Source organism: Pholcus phalangioides, unplaced genomic scaffold (genome assembly GCF_987345545.1).
Source record: "Pholcus phalangioides strain wild (caught in Gottingen) unplaced genomic scaffold, Ppha-v1.0 ptg000016l_1, whole genome shotgun sequence".
NCBI classification, from domain to species: Eukaryota; Metazoa; Arthropoda; class Arachnida; order Araneae; family Pholcidae; genus Pholcus; species Pholcus phalangioides.
In genome coordinates this window covers 6440238-6456048 of record NW_028301609.1, presented here as the reverse complement: position 1 = coordinate 6456048, position 15811 = coordinate 6440238, and the positions used below count along the sequence as shown (strand labels likewise).

The 15811-nt window shown below is 40.4% G+C and overlaps 1 protein-coding gene across 2 annotated transcripts in view; it reads right to left on the bottom strand.

The window, feature by feature from the left end:
• LOC149074940 (uncharacterized) overlaps window positions 1-15811 on the bottom strand; it is a 153305-nt gene that overhangs the window by 51491 nt on the left and 86003 nt on the right. For both annotated transcript variants that reach the window (XM_089245891.1, XM_089245892.1), the window contains exon 2: window positions 506-870. In XM_089245891.1, the coding sequence (XP_089102017.1) occupies window positions 506-825 (320 nt within the window). In that variant the 5' untranslated portion in view covers window positions 826-870. The remainder of the gene's footprint in view (window positions 1-505; window positions 871-15811) is intronic.

The window sequence follows — 15811 nt, the reverse complement described above, 5'->3', positions numbered from 1 at the left end:
TTTCGAGCGTGGTACTGTCAATTTCTACACACACAAAAACAACCGATATTCTCCAAATTTCACTGGGAAGTATTGAAGCTACCGCTCTACAGTCTTTGCTCCCTTTCTTTATAAAAAAAAACAATCATTTGGAAGGGAAGATGCATGCTTCGGACAGTGAGCTGAACAATTATAAAGATTAGTTGCCTCCAACAGTCCAAGTTTTTTTTCCAAAACCACATACACCGGCTGGGATATTCGCTTTCAGGCCCAAGCCAGTAAGTTGTAACTACAACGTGTATTTTATCGTAATCTTATCATTTGATCGATCCCCATAGAATATGAGTTTACTAAATTACTGCGGCCTTATCAAGCTGAAGACGTTCTCTCTCAGTCGAAGAGTATTTTTCCTATATCCAAACTTAAAAGTTCACCCCCATCAGTACAGCCGAGTGAAGAAAGATTAGCTCAAGAATAACCGAACGAGATTGGTTACAGTGCAAAATAATATAAGAACGATCCTTACCTCCATATGAGGAAAGTGGCAACGAGGACGGCAACCACGACGACGGACGAGCACACGGCGATGACGGGCAGAGACGGGAACCCGGCCTGGGTGAACTCGGCGCCCATCGGCTCCAGGTGACAGAAGTATCCTCCCCCGGCGGCGTCTCCCCTGTCTGCCCCGAGGGGCGAGCCCCCGCATACCCCCATGGCAGGGGGTGGCGGAGGGGGCGGGATCAGGAACTGGCGCGGTCCCGTCGGGCACTCGCAGGGCGACGGTGACATGACCTCGTCCCAGGTCGAGTCCCATTCGTCCGGTAACAGGAAGTCATAATCGGCCATCGTCCGGATGCCGGACACTCGATATCATCCTTATACACTAGGATCCTAAAAAGACAGAAATAAAAACAATCATAAGTGAATAATAATCAAAACGACACCAGTATTTTCATTGACACATTAACTGCATTCCCCCCGCACTAGCCGGCATGTCGGGAAAAATCGAGAGAGACCAGCATGCTGGAAACATCCATATTGCCATATTTGCCGCCATGCCGGGAAATCCCAGTCACGTATTCTGGAAAAAAAAAAGCAACTCTCTTCATCTCCACAAATAACCAGTTTTTCAATGAATCTTGCATCTAGCCAATTCAATGGATTTTTGGAATAAAGATTACAAGGAAGAAAACTCATCACTGCCCCCACGGGGACTCGAACCCCGAGCTCTCGCTTGCCGGACGAGTGCTGTACCATCTAAGCAAACTATGGAAGCAGGTAGAATATTTCAATAGTTGATTGCTGCCACCGTCCATGTACGGAGCCTTTCAAAACATATACGCTCGAAGGTTGAAATATTCTATCTGCTTCCATAGCTTAGATGGTAGAGCACACGACCGTCCGGCAAGCGAGAGACCGGGGTTCGAGTCCCCGGGGGTGGGGGGGGGGCAGTGACGAATTTTCTAACTCACTAGGTTCAGATACACGAATTAAATATCGTATCATGGCTCCTATGAGCAGCATATGAAGCGTCAAAGCACTATCTGCCAGGGCTGGACAAATCGCAAAAAATTCCAGACGTCAGAACATTTTTATACACGAACGGTCCAAAATAATATACTGAGAAATCGAATTTTCTGGATGTTATGCCGAAACTGGTATTTGGAAAGAAAAGTGATTCGTCTCCTCTGGGAATCGAACCCGGATCCTCTTGCATAACGGACAAGTGCACTAACCAATACCCCAGAGACACTTTTCAATTCCTTATAACACGCATTAGTAGCGTGTTATAAGGATTGAAAAGTGTGAAAGTGTGGTCCAAAATAATGTTTCTTTTGCTTTTTTCAGGGCATAGTCCTCTTGCATGTTGGCACATACGCTGCTATAAATTCCAAACATTTCGTATTGCTCTCAGCCTGCAATTTAGTAACCGCACAAATAATATTTCGGGCGCTAATGCTAATTTTTTTTTGTCGCTATGGCACCCCGGCGTTTTATGTTTGTCCAGACCCGCTATCTGCAGTCTAATAGACCTTGTCGACCGTTAGCTTATTATTAGCTATTATGGGAACGGATTGGACTCCAACAATCAAAAAGCTTGCGTCCCCCTCGAGTTTCATGGGATGCTGGATAATGCGGGGGAATACGGTTTGAGCTAATTATTCGAATTGATCCTCTGAGCAACCAAAGAAACGATCCGAATTCAATATGGAATCGAGAACCACGGCATACAATTTCGTGTAATGTAAAGGTGCCTTTTGCAACCAAACAATGGAGAACTTGTTAGGGCAACACTCTTCAATCAATCAGGTGTCAAAAATATATAAAAAAAAAGCCAATGTTGCTGCTTACAGATAGGCTCTTCCAAGTAACGAACGAAAACAAAAGTTTTTTTGGAGTTGAAGTAGGAAATGCTCACATTGTTTTGTCTCGGAGCTGGTTAAGGTTAACGATCTGTTTCCAGCAGGAGTAAGATAATGCAGATCATGTCAGCGTTCTAGGGCATCCCCTCCTCTCCCATCTCCAGTGAATTCCACGCACGTTTGCAGCAAAAAAAAAAAAAAAAAAAAATCGACATCATTATCATCACCAGACTTGTACCAATCGGATGCTAAATATAACCAGAAAAATGCGACGAACCATCATTCATTTCCCTCATCTTCCGATTAATCAAGTCACTGGCCGATGTCATTGACGTCTCTCGGAGACATAATTGCACGATTTTTTTTTTCTGAGACATTTGAGCGGTACTGATCCGTCAGTACCGCTCTACGATCGATCTTCCCTCTAAGATGGAAAATAGAAAAGACAATGGAAAAATCGCATAGTTGGTTCCGATCGAAACAAGGGGTCAATAATCAATCGAATAATCAAATGCGACCGTATAGAATCGGAGTCATACGCAGTCACTCTCTAGCTACAAGATTCGGTTGAACGACCAGTTGAGCACCGAGTAATACTATCAATGTTGAATAAGTGAGACAAGTCGCTGAGAGTGATTAATCAATGGACAATGGAGTGCAAAAAAAAAAAAAAAAAATCGATACGGGGCGATCAATCAGAGGAATACCAAAGAAGTCGTCGTGTAATACTCGCCGAAATGAATCCAATGCTTGAAGGAAGCGTAACTTCACCTCGTACGAAGTCACGTATCGTTACAGATTATGAAGCGTGACTGGAACCACGACACAGATCGCTAACACAGTCATCAGATGGAATCGTGGAAGATAAATTTCCGTACCGATCGAAATTCATCGATTGATGTTGATCGTGGAAAAAAACGTCATTCGGGGTGAGGATGAGGTACATCCATCTTGTGATTTGACTCTACATCGGCATTCACCTTACATCCAAATTCATTACAAAGTTGAGAAAATCGATGACAGTCTGTACAAAAGTTATCTCGCCTATGCTACACAGGCATCGTCAAACTATTGTTCACAAGCACCCAATAGTGCACGATATTTTTCACCGATTGCGTGCTTCGTACTCTCACGCGTTGTTTATCGAGATTCCAAATAAACACCTCATTTAATAAGGATAAGCATTATTCTAGTTCGAGCATATTTCAGGGTTGCCAGCGATAAGGCCGTCTTAACGAGTTTTTTTGGGGTCTCTGGCGCCCTTATTTTCAAGAATTTTTTTTTTTTGGGGTGGGGGCAGAGTTGCTATCCAAAAAGTTATTACATAATCACGATTACATAAGATCATTGGCGGAGATACGGGGGGAGGGGCATTGCCCCCAACGTCAAAGGTGGAGTCGACTGATCTAATGTATATATGAATTGACATCATAATCGTGCTTCCCCCCCCCAGCAATAATGACCGTGACGCCCCCAAGTCTATCTCCGCCTATGCATAAGATCCCAGCCTAGGGTTTAAGAAAAATTTAGTCAACAACAGTGATCGACCAACAATTCATCGACGAGAAATCCAGCGACAACAGTTCGACTTGAGTTGAGTCAGTAAATGAGCGAGGCATGACCGAGTGCGTGAATCAGTAAGGGCCGTATTCGCCGACATGGTTTAAACTGCAGTCACTTTTTTTGGATAAGAGATCAAAATAGATTGCTTAAAAACTTGAATTTAACCAATCGCGTGGATCTCTTATCAAAAAATTGTGACTATAGTTTAATAAACCATGTCGGTGAATACTGCCCTAAATGATACAGTAGTTGTATGATGCAGTAGTAAGTGATCGTTTGATCATTTTTGTCGCACCACGGTCATTTTCTGCATACGATGGCTAATTAGACTGGGACCTACTATTTATTGCCGATTCCGAACGTCAGGATTGTTTTTATACTCATTGGGAGGTTGGTACGTTAACCCCTCAATGGGGGGGGGGGGACTCCCTGCGGTAGCAATCCTTTTCTGCGGTCATGTCATCGTTTTTGTTGTACCCGTGTCAGGAAAGTTTTCTGACAAGGACGAACGGGGTATCGAACTCGCGACACCTCTAAACATCCTTTGGTACTTTAGGAGAGTATCTTATCGACCTACCGCACCCGCGCAATGATGCAGTGAGTGACAGAGTGGTTAGTGTTGGTGAGTAAGCAAACTAGTGAATGAGTGAGTGACCTAGAGATAGAGTAAGTGACACAGTGCTGCGTGAGTGGGTGACCTAATGAGTGAGTGTCATGATGAGCGACACAGTGGTTGACTGAGGGATCTAGTGAGTGAGCGAATGCCAGAATGAGTGACCTAGTGAGTGAATGACAAAGTTAGTGACCTAGGGAGTAAATGAGAAACTTAGAGATCAAGTGACCGGCCTACTGAAAGAGTGATCGAGTGACATAGGGAGTGATATTTCGAGTAAGTGAGCAAGTGAGTGACCTGAGGAGTAAGTGAATGACTTAGTGAGTGAGTGATACAGTGAGCAACCCCGAGAGTGTGAGTGATAGAATGAACTACTTAGTGATTGACTGAGTGACCTTGTGAGTGAGTGAGTGAGCGAGCTAGATCTATCGTCAGGCCAGTTTCGCTCATTTTCATTCGTTCACTTGTTCGCTCGATAATTCATTCTCTCATGTCGATGAATTTTCCATTCTGTGAATTGTGTGTCAGCGAATTTTATTGGCCGTGAATTGCGCGGCAGTAAAATTTTGTCGGGGAATTTTCCGGTGTTGAATTTTCCGGATAGATAAGCAGTCTGGTGGCTTAATCCCGGAATAACTTAATACACGGCCGATATCTGATGACGGTGTGTGCGTTAGATATCGTTGGAGTTTTCTAAAAATCCCATATTATCATTATTCAAATAATGCTGTTAAAATTCAGATTTCTGCCCACGCGGAACGAAAAATATTCACGCCGTCGGAACCAAAGACACCACCAAGGAAGAGACGAATACGGGAAAGAAGCCACCGAAAGCGACTGTACCGTATATTTATGATAATAATAATAAGAGACGGCCGTGCCAAGAACAATGGACCAAAGCCACGAGACTGACTTCTTCAATTAGTTTAATGAGGGCCCCTGCCATACATATTAATTCCAAGGGGGCAGCAGCGTTGACAGCGAAAGGTCTTCGTTCACGGTTCGTTATTTCTCTCAGAGCACCACGCGAGGAACCTTTACGGACAATAAGAGTTTATTGAAAGCCAGACCCGGAAAATTCTATTATAAATATCGGGAGCGCACGATGAAAGAGGAAACCCTCCCCCTCTCCCCCGCGCCATTAAGAAATTCTAACTAGTCCCGATAATTCATGAATATTAAATTACTTAAACGCGCTGGGATCGAAGAGTAGCCTTATTGATGGACACTCGACGTTAATTAGCGTCGACGGCGTTCCTAGTATGGAAGAATACAGTGCCGATATGAGAAAACACGATAACGATATCAATATTTATGTACATCGATAAACTGATCTATTAAGATCTGACAAACCCCACGTGGGTGATGGATAGTAACGTACCGTTAATGTGTTGATTTCAATATTTCTTCCCCCCTAAAAAATTGCCAACGAACTATCGTAATTAATACGGTGGAGTTCTCAGAAATTTGAGCACAGTATACAGGGTGATCGGTTGAAATCCCTTGGCCACAAAATACTGGCGAACCGTTGATACTGGAGATATACATATTTCCTATTAGAAAAAAGTATCCAAAAAAGGTAGAAGAGAATTTTTGAGAATTTCCGAATCAATGAAAATTCAGAATCGATTAAAAGAACTTAAAAGTTGATTAAAATTCATTATTGCCGGAAGAATTTCAGAATCAATGAAAATTGCATCATTGACGAAAGTCAGATTTAAAAATCAATGGAAATTCAGAATCGACTAAACAATTCCAGAATAAAAGAAAATTCAGAATTGCCGGGAGAATTTCAAAACCAGTGAAAATTCATAATTGAGAACGTCAATTATGAATTTGTGTGTCAGAATGAATGAATGTCAAATTAAAAAAATATCAGAATAAATGAAAGAATTTCGCAATGAATGGAAATTCAGAATTGACGTACGAATTTCAGAATAAAAAAAAATAATTACGAACTGACAGAAAAATACCAGAATTTCACACAGAGTTTACAAAAATCTCAGGTTGAACAGCGGAAATAATTTCCTCATTGGTAGCAAAAAAAATCAGCAAATAAGTATTGAAATGAGCGTATTTTTTCTGATCAAATGGCTTGGTTTCGTGGCAATTTTTTTTTTTTTCTTTCTTTTTCAAAAAGAGACCGGCCCATATTTGCGACTCAATTTTGGCAAAAAAAAAAACAACCTACCACTAGTTTGTATTGTCTACAAAAATATCGGCAGTTTTCAGTTCAAGTCCGATAGAGATCCAGCCGGGTACGATTGTCAGTTTCGGTTAAAACTGACCAAAAAAAAAAAAAAAAAAAAATTCGCATGCACTTTCATTTAGAAAATGCACAGAAATAATTAAGACGAAAAAAGGAGAAAAAAAAAAAAAACTCAATAAATCTCTTCCCCCATGAACTTAATTATTTCACAAACAAAAATATGAAAATTGCAACAATGTAAAATTAATGAGCAAAAATAATTCTCTTAATGAGGTTTCTTCGGCAATACAAAAAAAAAGAAATACACCTCACACACAATGTGTAATAAATACACACTATCTCGAGACTCTCTTTCTCCTCTGGATGCCAAAAAGAGAGAGAGAGAGAGAGTCCCTTATGACAGCCACATAATACCCCATTAAACAAGTGTCACATGAATGGAGGGAGGGAGGAAATAAAAGTAAAATGGGATGTTATTAAACCTGTGAATAGATATCACGAACAACATCTAAATAAGAATAATAATAAAAAAAAGCCACGAATATTTCCAGCCTCATTAGCGGTCAAAAGCAAAAAAATGACGGGATGCCAAAAAGCTCTTCAGCAAAATAATTAAGTAAAAAAAAAAAAAAGTCCTATTTCCCACACCGATCGATTCAACCTTAACTATAATAATAATGGCAAAAAGAACCACAATAATCAATACCATGGGTCGCAAGTCAATCTCAAGAGTTGTGTATCAGCACTAATTATTTGTTTACCCAGGAGTTTGCAAGAGAGAGAGATCACACACACACACCAGCCAATAAGATACTAGATTTTTTTTTCCTTCATGATGTATATGCTAGTCAATTGTTTGCAAAAGCCTGAAAGTTCTATGATGGGAAATAGGAGTAGGAGGGGGGGGGATTATACGCGTACACAAAAGGCCCGGGACGGAAGAGTAATAAAGGAGGAGCCCTTTTCTGCAGGAGCCTCCTTTTGTGTGGGTTCCGACTTCATTTATATGAGGTAATTAAAAGCACAGGACATCAAAGGGTTCTGCCTCCACTTTTCATGGCCGCTTCCGATACTGTGTTATTATTGCCGCGGAGGGAGAGAGATAACGTAACTGAAATGGGTGGTACGGGTCGGATAAGAGAAAAGAGAGAGAGAGATGGATCTCCGTGCTCTTGGAGGCCCATCGCTACCACAAATGCCAAATGCCCGTTACACTATTATCTGTCTGCAGCTTTCGTAGGATGTTGATGGTTGTCTAGTTAAAGGTAGTGTTTCTCAACCGTTTTTTTACCCTATTTTACCCATGGCTCCCCTTTGGACAATATTTTCGTCTCGTGCTCGCCCCCCCCCCTTCAAGAGTGAGACCCATTCCTATTTTTCAAATTGAATTTAATCAACACTTAATTTATCTTATATATAAATGTGAAAGTGTGTATATATTTGTTCTTTATATACAAATCAACAATTTTAGACCGATCGTCACCACAAATTTTGCATATATACAAAACGAGACCGGGATTGAACCGTAGGCTACTTTAACAGTTCGTCAGAGCAGGGCAAATGCCCGAAATGGGTGAAAAACCGTCGAGCAACGGTTTTTGAGCCCCAACAGTTACTTTCCGAATGTTTACTTCGGTTGTCGCGGTTCCCTAACAATGCGTTTCAGACATGCACATGCCTTTACAGTGGTTTGTCACTTGTTTGATGCTGCCAGTATTATAGTTCATTCCTTTATAATGAATTGTTGGTCACTTTTTCAATCCTCCCACTAATTGAAAACCCGGGCAGCGCCGGGTATTTTTGCTAGTAATGAATAAAAACTTTGTAGATAAAATTCATTCCTAGAACCCTGGGCCGGGAAACACCATCTGTAGCAGAAGGTGTCGTCGCGAAGCTCGTGACGTCACTAAAGGTCATCTCACCTGAAGCCAATTGATATTTACAAAAAAGGGTAAAAATGGTGTGCATGAGTCGGCCTGCTATATCCAATGGCTGTAGGTGAGATGACGTCACGAGCTCCGCGCGGAGCCTTTCTGCTATAGATGGTGTTAACTAGGCCCGAATCCACAAAAAGTGTATGATCACCTCTTCCTGGAGAAGAATTAAATGGGAAAAATAGGTCTGTGGGAAACATGGAACGATCTAACGAAGCTACAACCGACATTCCCGACACGTCAGCATGGGTCCACGCCTATCTTGGGCTAGAGTTCAGCGAGCTTCCTTCTTGTGAGGGTTTCATGCATGGCTTTCTTAACATCACGGATCCCCGGGTACTCTGATGCTCTTGGGGGGGGGGGACATACTTAGCTAAACAGCTTACATATTTATATTTACATTCGAAAATGACAGTACCAAATCTCATTATGGCTGCCTCAATATGAGTCCTCGTTTCGGGTCATGTCCACATTTTAATGGGTTAAGATGGTCATAGTTTTACGGACAGCTCTACTGGATTGTGAAAGTAGTTACATTTTCCCCCAAAATATTACACACCCTTGAGAAAGCTTTATTCCTTAACATCTGTGGTTCCCTTCACCACTTGTCGTCGTCCCCCTTCACCTGAATTTCACCCATGACCCCCTCTTAGAATAGAGTTGCGCTCCTTCACAGGACCGCAAAGGTTTGAGAACATGTAGATCCTCAGGTTGAGAACCACTGGTCTAAGGACTCCCTTTTTGGATGGTAGATCCCACGTTATCAGGTTCAGATAGTTCAAAAGTTTTTTTTTCCCACTCATTCTATTCATCTCTTGAAGTAGACTTCTTGATCAAGCGCAATTTCATTACCATAGGATAGGGGTGTACCAGCTTTCAGTCGGCGGGCCAGATATACGGTATTTCAGCAGCTCGCGGGCCAGAAACTTATATGTGCAGGGTCACGACCTGTATTTTACGGAGCATTTCCGTAATTTTGGCAGTCCCAACTTGTTTTTTTTTTATAAAGTGCTCTGTTTTTCCTCCTTTATTTACTTGAATTTTTGAAATCAAGATGGTATAATTATGACTCACTCATAATTAACTATAGTCATATAGATGTATTCATCTCATATTTGTCAAAATTGTTTCGTTTACATAGCCGTTGTACCGTGTTGGCAACCCATGGCACGGTTAATACACAAGTGCTAACGTTTTTTGGTGAATTACATTTTCAGTTATTGCGACTTGCAGTAGTTCTCTATTTTCAGCCATTGTTGATTGATTTTTCAGCAAGTTTAGGGACAGATGGCAACTCCATTTGCCTTTGAAAATTTTTTTTGTTGTAATTAGCTAATTAGCAATCTTACTTTGACTATAATTGGCAACTTACATTTTTTGCGATGATTGGCGATATCCCGATTTCCCGTATGTTCATGAAAGAAATATGGACAGCCTAGGCATTGATCGTGTTTTGTATAATGACATTTTTCTACTTGAAAACCTTTCGCGGACCGGATAGAACTCCCTTGGCGGGCCGAATGCGGCGACTTGTATCGATTTCAATCCATTGCGACTTGTAGTAGCCCTCTATTTAACATCATTAGACTTTTTTTTCCAGCAATTTTAGCGATAGTTGGCTACTTCACAAACTTTTAAATATTTGATTGGCTACAAGGCCGTTTTACACCATAAACGTTTAATAAAAAAAAGTCCTTTTATAAAACTTGAAAAATGCATTCAATAAGTGCATTGCTTACATTCGAGTGAACAACCAACAGGGGCTTATTGGTTGTTCTTTTTTTTTTTTTCCAAATTTTGTAAAAGATATTTTATAGAGTAATCCCAGCCTAATTTGAAAATTTTTTTTTGCTACGAATGGCAACATTATGTGCCTTTGTCGACAATTTCCGATGTCTGTATCGATCCCGACTTCCCGTATTTCGATCGAAGAGATATGGTCAGCCTAGGTATAGGTCAGTGTTTCCTAAGGTGGGCGATGAAATGGTCTGGAAGCTACGAGTATAGCATAGGATCCTATGGGTTCGCATATGTCAGGGGTGATGAGAGAAAAACATTTCTGCAAAAAGGGGAGATGGAACAAAAAGTTTTGAAAAATATAGTATAGATCATTAGTTTCCCAAACTTTTTGTTCCATCGTCCCCTTCACCATAAATTTCTTTCTCTCATCACCCCCAACTCAAGTGTGAATCCATAGGATCCTATGTTAAGTACGTAGCTTCTATCAGCCGCGTGGACCATTCCATCGCCCACTTTGAGAAACACTGGTATATAGATCATATTGTTATTTTTCTACCAGAACAGCTAGAGGGCCGCATTTGGCCCGCGAGCCGGCGGTTGTGTGTGTGTACACCGCTCTGCACCTCTGATTTACTGTATTGTCGACCAACGTTAATATAATTGTAACTCAGTGGTGACTGCGAAATGAGTTTCTGAAATCCAAAGCGGATCCTTACATTTTGTGTGACTGGATGTATCTAATTAATGGGCCTGACCGAAGAACATGCGACGAACCAGCCAAGCCTTTTAAAACACAAGAAAAGACGCTCCCATTAAAAAATGCGACATTTTGCGGAGTGGTCTTTTCAAGGTTGGACGACTCAAAAGCCCAGGATGTCAAGCCTACTTACCGTGGGTCTTACGGAATACATTTACATAAACTTTTATCGCATTTGTACGTATACATTCAGAGAATATAACACTTTGCAAGAAATCTCAGTAAAACATCAAGGGAAGATGGGTGAAGAAGAGCTGACCACATTCATTAAGGACTGTTGAAATATGAGCATGGAGATCATTAACCAGCTAAGAACAGGAAAAAGGAGCGAGTGAGGGGGGATGAGAGCCGAGATTTTCAAGATTAACACACACACTGAGAGAGAGATGATAACAACAGAGAGAGAATGTGCGGTAATGGACAGTGAGAATCAAGTGAAAGTGAGATAAGGATGGAGAGGTAAACAGGCGCATCGTTCACTTAATCTTGAGCAAATTAATTCAAGAGAATAATAAGGACCTTAATTACCGTTTCTCAGTTAGGTTTCCGAGGAACGTTAAGTGCATCTTCTTATCCCATTGCTAGTGTTTCATAACCTTTTTATTCTTACGGAATCTTTGACATAATACGAGCTTTCAAGGGAATCCTTGAAAGATATCCATGTATTAGAGAATCGTCGAAATGATATTCATTTCTAAGAAGCCGTTTGAAGAACACTGTATATTTGTTCTAGGGCAGCGGTTCTCAACTTTTTTGACTCGCGGAGCCCGTTTAAATTAAAAATTCTATGGCGGAGCCCCGTAGGCTAACTTTTATATTATTCATCCAAGTCACTGTTTTATTTTTACTATTTATTTATAATTATTTTTTTAAATTTTACTGTTTTTTTTAAATTTTCCTCAAGCGGCCGCGGAGCCCCTGGAGAGTGCTCTTCGGAGCCCCAAGGGCTCCGAAGAGCACCGGTTGAGAACCGCTGTTCTAGGGAATGCTTTGAAAGATATCGTTCTAAGAAATTCTCGAAGTAATGCCCCAAGTTATAGGGAATCGTCAAAACGATATCAATGTTCTAGGAGAACCCTTGAAACGATATCAACGTTCTAGGAGAACCCTTGAAACGATATCAATGTTTCACGGAACCCTTTAAACGATTTCGACGTTTCATGGAAACCTTGAACCAGTGCCAGCTTTCTAGGAGAACCTTTAAAGTTACATGCAGCTACATAAAGTTACATACAGAATCTGGAAATAATCTAGGGAACCCTTGAAATAATGAGGATATTGATGTTTTCCACTAAAATCGCTATCAGCACTGCCATTCATCACTATCTTTTAGCGATCCTCATCTTCCCTAGCGATGTATCGGGAACCACTGGTTGAGAAATTCTGCCCTGTATGGAGGCCCCGGCGAAAATATAACGGACCAAGCTATCAACTAGCTAACCGTATCAATTACTTAGGGTGGTACTCATCGATAAGGCTTGAAGTATAGTCACAATTTTTGGATAGGAGTGATACGACACACGGATTGGCTAAATTCAGTTTTTTAACCAATCCGCGTGTGTATCTCCCTATCCAAAAATTGTGACTATAGTTCAACTTCTTCGCGTACAAGCTGCTGGCGATAAATTTGAATGATCTGTATTAGACGCATAGGTGATAAATGTGGTAGCCTTCATCCACGTTAAAAGGAGGAAGAAATGAGAAAAAAAAAGAAAGAAGGGGTGGAGAGGAACAGTACAGAGATGATTGTATAAAAGAGTATTAGTGTACCAGTGCCTATCTTTTTCACCTACAAACTCGTTTTGTAGTTTTTATTTTACTTGTTCTCTCCCTCACTTCTATGTGCAGTATAAAATAGAATGAGTAGTTTTGACAAAGATAGATTATATGTGTGTGGGGGGGGGGAAGAAGAAATGCCGTGGAGAAGGAGGAGGGAGAAAAAGCTGACCAAAACTAACATCGTTCTCTCAGTTGATCGTTACCACAGTTCAGATATCACGTATGGTGGTGGGAGAACAGGGGGGGGGGGGGATACATAATTTTGCCTCATATGGTTACAATAAACCTTCGCCATGAGGAAAAAACGATGTTGAAGAAACAGTCAGTTCGATTGAATTTATTCCACTGACGTTAGGACGCAATAATAAGTCCCTGATCGTAAAGAGGTTAAACCTTGTCGGTGAATCCCACCCTTAGAGAGAGAGAGACGAAATTTCATCAAACTCATAAGACGGAGTTTTTTACGCCACTGAGCAGTCAAGTATGTGCTCTCCCGCGCTTCAAGGAGGCTCACGTTACTGTAGACACAATTTTATTTTTTTTGTGGATCGAAAATTCACCGCCCTGTGCAAGTGCACAATTCTAACCAAATATTGCCATAGTCCTGATATAAAGTTATATTTTATTTTCAACAATATCACGATTTCAGTATTTGACATGACAACTCTATTCCACAATAATAAAAAAAAAATGCTTTTCAAAAGAAATAACATTGGCATTTTTCCACGTGAAACCAAGTTTTTTATTATTATTCGTACACCAAACAAGGTCAAAGGAAAAGCTCGAAGACCACACTGGTGACAAATCAAAATGGTATTCCCCATTGTATACGCTGTAGTCACCTGACACTACGGAAGAAAATGATGGGGATTTCAAAGACGTTACAACAGACACGGACACTATATCAGAAAAAATAAGAAATACTATAGAGATAACGCAGATCTCAACACATTTCCTTTTTTATGGGTATTTCTTCTCTTTCCCCATTTCTGTAAAATCCTTGTCACAAGAGATGAGCAAAGAATGTTCTCTTATATAGTGCGTTCCCATTCTTTCCCTATAAATTCCCTCCGAAAGCATTTCTCAACTTGTCATTGGGGGGGATGTTCTCAACCATTTCACAGAGAAAAATAGAGAAGAACATTCATCCTGTCGGGCCCTGATGCAAAAATACATAGGTGATGAACGCGTAAGAGTATTTTTGGTCATGGATGCTACAGTCATGTGCTGTTATTTTGGAGTCAGAAAGCCATAAATGCGGAATTTTCAATTCAACAATACCTCTGAAGCAAGTATTCCAAATATCAATCAATGACTTTCATCCATAGCAATAACCATGCCCTCCTCCAGGCCAGATTTTCTACGGGTCCCGTTACAGTGAATTACAGTGTGGGTAAAAAAAGACTGACAAGAATCGTCATGCTCCCACCCCTGGCTGTAGCCCTGTCAGTCCCATCTTTGTGGGAGCCATGGCCAAAACTAATACGTATTATACCCATCAAGTTTAACGCAATTCAAATTGGGGGCAGCATTAGCGTTCAAAAATGCTCATAGCAACAATGAACTTCAGCAATGTCCACTGTAAAAATACGCTTTTAGAGTATTTCCGGCAATAATAAAGCTTAAAAAAAGTGTTTTTGACAAGAATCATGTGAGAATACATTTACAGCAACACAATGATCTTCCAAGAAAAAAAAAAAAAAGAAACTGTTCTTTTGTAATAATGATCCTAAAAGTTCTTTGTAATAAAAGCTCTATGCAAGAATTACCCAAAAATATTTTCTTCATAACAAAGAATGCTTTATATTCAAAGCAACAATGTTTTTCAAAAGATGTTCTTAGCAACACAGGGAATTCGATAAAGACACAAAACCTATATCACTTATTTTTTAACAGTGGACTGATTATTGATATGAAACCTGAATATTAAAGTATGACAATGCTTATTTTAAGTGAGTTAAGATTAATTAAGACGTGTTTCTTTTGAAAGATAGTTTAAAACATTTCTGAGGCGTTATATTCTATAATTTCTATTGGAGGCCTGTATTACACTATAAAAGTTTCATAAAAGTTCTTTCATAAGACATAAAATTCGATAAATGCTACCAATAAGCTGATCGGCTGTATTTGCTCGGAATGTGACCGATAAGCTTATTAGTTGCATTTTTCAAGTTTTTTTATGAAACAACTTTTATAATGTAATGCCGGTCTTGCACAATTTTTATGATGACATATGTTTTTTATGAAACTTGAAAAATGCAACTAATAAGCTTATCGGTCACATTCCGAGCAAATACAGCCGATCAAAGCTTATTGGTAGCATTTATCGAATTTTATGTCTTATGAAAGAACTTTTATAAAACTTTTATAGTGTAATACCGGCCTCCAATAGAAAGTTTCGAGTGTCTCTTTTAATGCCACTGTGGTGGTCGAGTGGTCATAATGACGGATTCGCGTTGGTTCAAACCCCACCGTCACCGCAGTGGTGGTCGGCTGAAGTTGGTTTCCTGTGGTTCCCCAACTGTTGGCCTCGGACAAGGCTAAAAAATAGATTATTTTTTTAACCCTTAAAGTAGTACAGCAGAAATCACTAAACCCCTCTTCCCCCCCCCCATTAAATGCCATATATTTTTTAATTAAGTAGGCTTTCTTCCGATTTTCAGCAGGTGAAAAAGTAAGGGATATAGGGAGAAGTGTTGCATTGAGAAATCAACTTTAAAAAATATCTGAGCTTGTCATGAGCATGCTGAAATAAGAGGCTTTTGAAGAGGCGAGATATCTCGTCAATGCCGCTTAAAGGGTTGAGAAAAGAGTTTCCATGCTCTTGATTTAGCTCAACGATTTAGAAAGTTTCGATTATCTCTTTTAATGCCA